Source organism: Tupaia chinensis, unplaced genomic scaffold (genome assembly GCF_000334495.1).
Source record: "Tupaia chinensis unplaced genomic scaffold, TupChi_1.0 Scaffold149831_1, whole genome shotgun sequence".
NCBI classification, from domain to species: Eukaryota; Metazoa; Chordata; class Mammalia; order Scandentia; family Tupaiidae; genus Tupaia; species Tupaia belangeri.
Genome location: NW_006209676.1, coordinates 1,376,287 through 1,386,629, shown reverse-complemented (window position 1 = coordinate 1,386,629; position 10,343 = coordinate 1,376,287). Strand labels below are relative to the sequence as shown.

The 10,343-nt window shown below is 38.0% G+C and overlaps 1 protein-coding gene across 1 annotated transcript in view; it reads right to left on the bottom strand.

The window, feature by feature from the left end:
• STAG1 (STAG1 cohesin complex component) overlaps positions 1–10,343 on the bottom strand; it is a 314,569-nt gene that overhangs the window by 95,105 nt on the left and 209,121 nt on the right. Inside the window, 1 exon segment of the mRNA XM_027769480.1 lies at positions 9,271–9,374. Coding sequence (XP_027625281.1) covers positions 9,271–9,374 — 104 coding nt within the window.

Genomic DNA, 10,343 nt, shown 5'->3' with positions numbered 1-10,343 from the left:
TCTCTACAAAGTGAGAAGAGAGAGAGAGAGAGAGAGAGAGAGAGAGAGAGAGAGAGAGAAAGCAAGCAAGCTAACAGGGTCCAGGACTTGAGCTGTGGTCGGCCATGTGGGAGTGTCCAGCGCCTTAACCACTATGCAACCTGCTGGTCCCCACACAAATTTTTTAAAGTAACAATTTTTTAGTACCACCAGAAGCTAACAAAATGTTAACTTTTTTTTTTTTACACTGCTTTGCCAGAGAGAGAGAGAGAGAGAGAAAGAGAGAGAGAGAGAGAGAAACAGGGAGAAGGAAACCCCATTTCTTTCTTTCGTACATGATCGCGCTATAATAGGTTCTCCAATTTCCATTTCCCTAGACTGTTGGTATTTGGGGCGTGCATTTTGAGTGTTTTTCAACACACTGGTCCCCTGCTAGGGCCAGGATTTTAACTGTTCAGCCAGGTGGGATCCAGTTCCCTTAACCACTAGCTACAGAGCTCATTGATTTTCATTTATTCTTAAAGCATATACTAACAGTATCTCTGAGTTCATTTACATTTGAGCCTCCTTGTAATAAAGTTGATAAACCTGTTAGGCAGCAATCAAGAAAGAGAAGGATACCCTGTGGTCATGGAACAAATTTAATGCTGATAATACTGATCATTTTAGCCTATATTTAAGTTGTTAAAGAATAAGTGATTTCAAAAATAAAATGAGGCCACTGGGAAAGTCAAGACATATTTTTCTATGCAAAAATGACTTTCCCAGTAACCTTATTTATTTATGGAGAGGTTTCTGCTATAGGGCGCGTGTGCTCGCTGGAGAGAGACAGAAAGTGAAAAATGCTGCAATCCTTTCTCCTCCATTCTCTTCTCAGGATCTTGGGCACGCACGTGCATGTACTTGGTGTGAGTTTAAGCCACCAGGTCCGGTACTTGAACCATGGTCAAATACATGGGAGTCAAGCGATGTAGGCATTATGCAATCTGCTGGTCCCCGATGACCCAATATAAAGTGGGTTCTATTGCCTGGTGATTAAGGCAGCTGGATCCCACATAGCTGACTACATGGTTTGAATCTTCGACCTGGCAGTTTAAGAAACATACTGGATGCATGTATGTGTGTGCATGCATGTCCAAAAAAAAAAAAAAAAAAAGGGCAAGATGGAGAAGAGACTGCAAGGTGACTATTCCTCATGGGGAGTGCTTTCTTATCTCCTTCTCTCTGATGAGTATACTCATCTTCTACGCCAAAAAATACCCCCCAAATTAAAAATTTTAAAGTAAGCTCAGTTTAAGGTAATCATTTCCCCAAAGTATTCTGCATTTTATTATCTTGAAAACATACATCATAAAATTGAATAATTTTATACAATAGAAATATTCCAATATAAATAATCACTTTATTAAGGTGAATCCTAAAGTTTAAGAATATGTGAAAGGGGCCAGCCAGTTGTGTAGTGGTTGAGATGCTGAACTCCCACAAGGCTGATGGTGGTTCGAGTCCTGGACCCAGAGGCTTGAAACTCATGCTGGGAGCGTGTGCATGCATGCCCAAAATCCTGAGAGAAGAGATTTGGTATGGCCATCTCCCATGGGGATGATTTCACACTTTCTCTCTCTCTCTGTCCCTCTGGTGAACACATGTGCCCTTATAGCAAAACTCTCTCTTAAAAAAAAAAAAATGAATATGTGAAAGAAGTAATAGCACTGGGGTCAGTAGGTGGTGTGGTGATTGAGATGCTGGACTCCCACATGGCTGACCACAGTTCAAGCCCTGGAACTGGTTATTCAATAATCACAATAAATAAATAAATATTTTTAAAGAATAGCACTTCCTATCTAATTGTTGTTCATCCTCTTAAGCATAAAAAATAATCACTTTGGCATGATTTACCAGTTACTCAGGTTCTGCATAAAGCAATTAAAGGGACTATATAAAACAGAATACACGTCTAGGAATATATTCAGGATATTGAGATGTCTTGAAATTCATTTGATAACTTATAAAAAGTCTGAGGATATTAATTTCAGAGAAATGGGTATTTTTGGTCGAATGATCATGATTTCAGGCACTCTATATACATGAACTCATGCAGTCCTCATGAGTCCCTTCTGATGGGATAGCAAAAAATGCTGTGACACTTATGAAGGAAGAATTGGCTAGTGCATAACAAAATTGTATACATAGTTTCCCTTTGACCTAGAAATTTCATACCAACACATGTGGTGCAAATACAAAATAACCTGTAAGTAAGATTATTCACTATACATTTCTTCTAGTAGAAAAGGACTAGCGACAATTCAAAAGCCCGTCAGTAGGTCCCCTGGTTGTGACTTTTTAACTACGTATATATAAATATTTTACCTATTTCAAAAAAATAAAAGTGGAAGAAAACACTTATTAAATCAGAGGTACAAACCCTGATTGGCCAAATTTAAGTCAGAAATATCAATATAAATATATGCTTAAATATATATATTTCTTAGCTCTATCTACTAGCTGAGCCTACCATAAATGATAGCCAAATAGCAAAAAGTATTCTTGGTGCCATGATTTTGATCTTTAAATACCCTTCTTTATTATAGGAACAATGGCTTCTTGTAGAAATGGCAGATTCCTGTGTTGTAGTATGGCATCTAGACTTCAAGATGACATCCCCAATCCCTACTTCCTCATACTTATGACCTTGTAAAACTCTCTTCCCACAATGGATAAGACTGAAGTGTATAACCAATAGGTATTGTGAAAATGATATTGTGTGATTTTTGAGAGTAGGTCATAGAAGACATAGCCACATCTGCCTTACTTTCAGATCATTCATTCTGAGAGGCCAGCAGTCATGTCGTGAGAACATTCTAAAAGTCCTACAGAGAGGTTTAGTGGAGAGGCCCTAAAATGTCCTACTGCTACCTTGGCAGTCATATGAGTGAACTGTTGTAGATTCTGCAGTCCCAGTCAAGTCTTCAGATGTTAAAATCCTAGCTAAAATGTTGGCTGAAACTCTAAGAGACATGAAGCCAAAAGAACAGTTAAGCCCATCCAGAATTTCTGACCCACAGAAACTGTATGAGATAATGATGGCCTCTAAATTCTTGATAGATCTGATACACAGCAATAGATAACTCAAACAGTAAAGGTGAAAAGTTAACTTTTGGCACCTTGTTCTGAAAGAAAACAAGTGCTCAAAAAAATGGTAAAATATGAAAAGGGTAAGAAACCTAAACTTAAAGGGGTTATTACTAGTAAAAGTTGGGACAATGTATTTTAAAAAGATTTATATTACAGAAAATAGCAATAATTCTCAAAAGCAGAGTAACAACCATTTATATTAGATCATTCTTTTTTGTTAATTTGCCTGAGGGCATGCATGCTTGCCCGGGTGAGAGACTAAGAGAGAGGGAGAAATCACCTCCCATGGGGCATGGTCATGCTGGAATCCTTTCTCCTCCATCCTTTTGGGATTTGGGACACAGATGTACACATGCCTGGTGTGCTTTTTAAGTTGCTGGGTCCAGGATGAACCACAGGGTCGGACATGTGGGATCCAGTTCCCTTAACAATGAGGTCATGGGTTGGCCCTATTCTGTTACTCTTCTTTCATCAATTCCCTCCCCCCCTTTTTTTTTCATTTTATGACAAATCCTTACATACAATTTTACCCTTAAATATTTCCAACAGATAAGGATTTAAAAATAAAGGCATCTCCAACAAAATTAAACAATCACTTAACATAATTTCACATAAAATCCATAGTTTTCACACTGATATTTTGGTAAAGTTTATTTCTCCTAAGAGGGGGTGGAGGGGGCTTAACAGGGTCTTCATGCCTGCCTATCCCAAATCACAAGCATGACTATGAAATGTGAAACTGGGACCTTTCCATGTCACTCCAGCATCAAAGAATGCTGTGTTACTGCCACCAGCTAATTCCCTGAACAATTCTTTTTATACTTTGTTCAAAGAAGAATAAAAATAAATTACAGTTGACTAGTATGTCCTCTTCAGTTTCTTTAATTTCTAATAGTTATTCCTTTTCCACAATCTGAATTTGGCAAACTGAGATGATGTAGTGTCATTCAGCACACTCTTTTATCCTATTTTCTTGAAAATTGATAGTTAGCTCAAGAAACTTGATTGCATTGAAATCTCACCCATTTCCTCCCTACTTATGACCTGTACCCTATAAACTATTTATTATTTATACATTCAATTGCTATACATCATTTAGATTATAGACTTTACCCAGCATGATATTTCAGTCCAGCCCAGTTGTGAATACTATACACATCCTCATCAACAGATAATAAACCATATCTGTGTTTCACAAATGTCTTACCTCTCTATTTTTCCCCCAAATTTCCTTTCCTATTCTCTTCCCCTCCCACACTCTCTTTCCACTTTGTCTCTAATGTCCATAACAATTTTTAATGCTTTTATGTACTCTAGACTTTCAGTCTCTACCATAGAATGTGGACAGTTGGTATATGTTAAGTGGAGGCATACAATGCCTTTCTTCCATAGTGTGACTTGCTTCACTCTTCCATATTCGTCCACTTTCTATCAAATTTCAGGGCCTTGTTGGTTTTTATAGATGAACAGTATTCAGTATATGTGCCACACTTTTTCATCTATTTGTGGACATCTGGGTTGTTTCCATGTCTTAGCAATCCGGAATAATGCTGCAATAAATATAGCTGTGCAAGCGCTTTTCTGACTGAGCGTTCTCTTGTCCTTTGGGTAGATATCCAGGAGTGGAATTGCTGGATCATATGGTAGTTCTATTTGAAGGTCTTTGAGGAACCTCCATATTGTTCTCCACAGTGGCAGAATAAATATAATCAAAATGGCAATTCTACACATGTTAATCTACATATCTAATGCAATCCCTATAAAATTATGAGACATTCTTCACAGATCTAGAAAAGACAATAACAGAATTTGTCTGGAATCATAAAAGATCCCATATTCCCAAAGCCATCCTGCGCAAGAGTGTAGTGGATGGCATCTCACTCCCTGATCCCAAAATATATTACAAAGCTGTGATAATCAAAACAGCATGATACTGGCACAAAAACAGACATGACGATCAATGGAACAGAGTAGGCCTCCCAGAAATAAACCCTATAGAATATTTTAAAGGTTACATTCTGACTTTCAGTGGTGTTAAGCTCAATAAGTGGGTTCAGGTGGCCTATCTATTACGAAATTCCCATTTGCTTTTCACCTGATTACAGGCTACTAATGACTACTGTCTAGATTCATTATTTAACTGGAGCGACAAAATAATAGTATTTTAATTCTATCATTCTTCTTTTATTACCAATTATGCTTCTATTGAAAAAAATTTCCATCACTAATTATTTGATTACCCTGAAGAAATCTTTGTCGTCACTTATAAAGTAAAACAGAACATTATGTACTTTTCTTCTTCCTTATTTTATAAAAGTTTTGCCATAGAGCACATGCACTTACTTGAGAGATACAGAGAGAGAAAAGTGAGAAATCACTCCTCAGAGGAGATGGCTATGCTGCAATTCCTTCTCCTCCATTATCCTCTCAGGATGTTGGGCTTATACATGTGTCCTGGACTCAAACTTCACAATCAGCCTTGTGGGATCCAGCATCTTAAAAACCAGGCTACCTGCTGGCTCCATTATGTACCTTTCTGATATAACATGAGGTATAAAAAATTATGCTTGCCAAAAATCTGTAACCTGATGTGATCAAGCCTTCTGCACTATCTTTTAAGCTAGAGAAAATTCATGATGGAGAGAGACAAATTAAAAACTGACATGAGAAGGTCAGCAGATGGTGTAGTGATTACGTTGCTAGACTGCCACATGGGTGACACAGTTCAAGTCCTGGACCTGGTGGCTTGAAACTCACACTGGGCGTATGTTCGTGCATGCTTAAGATTCCAGGAGGAGAAGAGCTTATGGCCATCTCCTCTGGGGGTGATTTCTCACTTTCCTTCTCACTGTCTCTGTCTTCCTCCCTGCCACCCAGTGAAGGCATGTGCCCTAAGGCAAAAACCTCTAAAAAAAAATCCCAAAACCAAAACTGACATGAAATTAAAAAATCAGGGAACCAGCAGTTAGTGTAATGGCTATGTCGCTGGACTCCCACATAGTCGACTGTGGTTTGCGTCCTGGACCCGATGGCTTAAAACTCACGCCAGGTGCGTGTGCGTGCGTGCCCAAGATCCCAAGAGGAGAGTGGAGGAGAAGGGATTGTGTGACCATCCCCCCCTGGGGGGGTGATTTCTCGCTTTCTGTCTCTCTGTTTCTGTCTGTCTGGCGAGCGCACGCGCCCTATAGCAAAAACCTCTAAAAAAAATTTAAAAATCAGAAGAAATGCTTTATTTTTCTTGTATAGTTGTTCTCAGTTTGAGAAAGATATTTTAAACCTCCAATTCTAACCGTTAAAGCACTTACAAGGGAACATCAAATAGTTTGTGGCAAGTAGTTGGAAAAGCTGGATCCCATGCGAACAACCCCAATGTGAATCTCTGTGGATTTGAAAACTAATGGCTTTCATTAAATTTGGGAAGCTTTCTGGGATCAGCAATTAGTGTAATGGCTATGTCACTGAACTCCCATGTAGTTGACCATGGTTCGAGTCCTGGACCTGGTGGCTTAAACTCACGCCAGGGACGTGTGCATGTGTGCCCAGGATCCCGAAGAGAAGAATGGAGAAGGGATTACGGCGTGGCCATCCCCCCCGGAGGGTGATTTCTCACTTTCTATGTCTCTCTCTTTCTGGCGAGCACAAAAAAAAAAAAAAAAAAAAAGGAAGCTTTTCTGTCATATTTTTTCAGATATTTTTCCAGCCTCTTTTTGAAACTTCAGGTAAATATATTTTGGTGTACTTGATGGTGTTCCACATATTTCTCAGACTCTGTTAATTTTACTTTAACCTTTTTTCTTCTCTGGTCTTTAGAATGGGTGATTCTACTGATTTTCATACTTGTCATTTCTTCTGTCATCTCAAATTTGCTAGACTCCATCTAGTGAATTTAAAAAGTCTGCACTGTACTTGTCAATGGAAAATTTCCATTTGGTTTTTCATTACTGAATTTCTCTTTTTCTTGTTTTTGTATCTTCCTGTAATTCTTTGGATATATTTATGAAAAAGGCTCTGAAGTCTAGATGCTTGTTCTTTTTTTATAACTATTGAGCACATGTGCTTGCTGCAGAAAGAGAGAGGGGGAGAAAAAGAGACAGAGACAGAATATTCCCTCTCCCCCCCAAATAGAACATGGTCATGCTCCAATCCTTTTTCCTCCATTTCTCCATCCTGTCAGGATTTCAGGCACTCATGCAAGTGTGCCTGGTATTTTTCAAACTACTGGGGCTGGGATTTGAGCCATGCAGGCCATATGGGGTTTGGCTTTCTATGCACACCACTTAACTGCTGTGCTATGGGATTAGACCCAGTAGCTATTTCTACGGTCTGCTTCTATCCTTGAGTATGGTCATATTTTACTAGTTCTTTGTATGACTATAATTTTCTTGAAAAGTAGTCATTTATGGATATGGTAACTATATTTTTTTTCTTTTAAAAAATGTATTTTTCAAGAAACCTTTAAAATTGGCTCCATGGTCTGGTGGTCAAGGAAGCTGGAGCCTATATAGGTGATCACGTTTCAAAGCCTGGCCCTGGTGGTTTGCAAACACACTGGGTACATGTGTGCTCTAAATCCTAACAGGGTAGAGATGGAAGAAAAGGGACTGTGGGATGACAATGCCCCCTTGGGAAGTATTTTCTTCCCCTGTTTCTCTCTGGTGAGCACATGCAACCTCTGGCAAAATTTAAAAAAACAAAACAACATAGAAGAAATCTTAATGTAAACTATGTAATTTCTTTACCCCAATGGTGTGTAGCTTCCATCTTTGCTCAACATTTTTATTCTTACTTTGTTTTCTGGCCCGTGTTCTTAGAATTATGTTTAAATAGATTAGTGCCTGGGGCCAGCAGGTAGTGTGGTGGTTAAGGTGTTGGACTCCTACATGGCTGACGGTGATTCTAGTCCTGAATCTGGCGGCTTGCTTTCTCACTTTCCCCTTCTCTTGCTCCCTCTCTGTCTCTTTGGTCAAATTAAAAAATAATAATAATAACCAAGAAAATTAAGTAAAGAAATAATTTTAAAAAATAAATATATTAGTGCCCAATGATTTGGGCAGAGGTTGTGTGCAAATATCTCAAATCAGTAAGACCTCTCCTCTATTGAGAAATGACCAGTGGTTGATCACAGCATATACAAGAGCCAGTTCTCATGGTTTGGCTTGACTTTTATTATCCATTAGGTTCTCTAAGGTTTCTCAGTTAGCAAGGAATAGAGAGATTATCTAATCTTTTTATGGTTTTCTATTTCCAGAATTTTTCAGTTCAATTATTGGGTGATCCACACTCTCTTAGCAACTGAGACAATAAACTTGGATTATCAAAACTAGGTTTTTGCTGTGTGTTTCTAACAAGTTAGTCACTTCTAGTTAAAACTGTTGACTTGTAGCATTTGTCCCTATTACATTCTTTCTCATAGACAGCAAAACTATTGTTTTTTACATTTTTCTTTCCTGTGCCACTCTGATAAAACTACAATCTCAATGGTAAGCTTGTGGGGTGTAATTATTTCATCTTTTTCATAAAAATTAAAAAAAAATTATTTCTAGAGAGAAAGAGATAGAGACAGATAAGACACACACTCCAATAGACTCTCATCATGCTTTGATCCTCCCTACTGGTCCAGCCATTCAGGACCATGAGTGCACTTGATTATGTTCAGGCTGACCCAGAATTCAACCTGAGTCTTCCCATATCATTCAGTGCTGCACAGCAGTCTGTACTGCCTATGTCACTATGACTTGGCTTGAATGCATGTGAATACAAATAATACGTGCATTATTAGTCCCGTATAAGGAAACTAAGGCACATACACAAAATATTTACTTATCCAAAGATTGCATCACTGCTAAATAGAAGAGTTTACAAATTAGGCAGTTTGTCTCCAGAGTCTTTCTGTGCTTTTAGGAGATACATACATGAAATTTTTAATGCACTACATAAGTACGTAATAGAAACAGGTACAGATGATATGGGAGCACCTATGGATAAAGAATCTATTTTTGGAACCTAAGTATAATAGACAGGATATAAAGGAATATAGTATGTATCACTTAAAAAATTTCATGCTCTTTTGGGATACAAATAGCAGTAAAATGTCCAAATATTTAAGATAGTTAATTACAATATAAAACCTTTTGTAGATTTTCCCCTAATGTAACTTACTCTCTTGCCAGTGCCCCTTCCCACTGGAGGATGTGCCTCAGCAGCTTGACGAATCGTACAAACCATTAGCTCTATAAGAGCACTCTCTTGACGGTCAGACATTGCTAAGGTAAAACAAAAAACATGAGTATGTATGAGTAGTGTTACAATAACAATACACTAAAAAAGAACACAATTATTAAAAAATTGCTATATCTTATTACCAATTATTCACAAAACTAAAGTTAAACTCTGCACTTAGCTATTTTTCTTTTTTGAAAGAAGTTACATGTACTTACCATAAGTCAGATAAAAAAGAGGTATTACAAATTTTAAAACTAACAAACACTCGTTTCTTCCAATATCTGGGTGTATTTTCTGATGCCACTATTTCTGATTAGGACAATGCTAAAATTTGTATTTCCCTTTTAGATAATTTCAAAACTCATATAATAAGGTTTGTCTTTTCTCTACTTTTTAATTAAAAAGATCCCAACATGGGGCCAGCAGGTGGCATAGAGGTTAAGGCAGCTGGATCTCACATGGGTGACTACATAGTTTTGAGTTCAGGAGCTGGTGGCTTGAAAAAAGCAAGCTGGGCACGTGCGTGTGTGTGTGTGTGTGTTTGTGTGTGTGTACAAAATCCTGAAAGGAGAATGAAGAAGGGATCTTGTATCTTCCTGTTGAATTCATTCCTATGTATTATTATTATTGTTGTTATTATTATTTGGGGCATGCATGCACATGTGCCCGGGGTGAGTTTAAAGCCACTGGGTCTGGGTCTCAAACCATAGTTGACAACGTGGGAGTCCAGCCATATAACCATTATGCAACGTGCTGTGCCCCATTCCTATGTATTATTAAGCAAAGGTTTTAAGGATAAATAGTTCAGTTTATCTTTCTCCCTCCGTCCACAATCTTACTTATCTTTATACAGGACTATGTATATACATCTTAATTCAATCATTTGGTTTTAAATTTTTTTTCAAAAAAATTATTTAATTTATTTATTTAAATTTGACCAGAGAGGGACAGAGAGAGAGAGGGAGGAAGGGAGGGAGGGAGGGAGGGAGGGAGGAAGAGAGAGAGAGAGA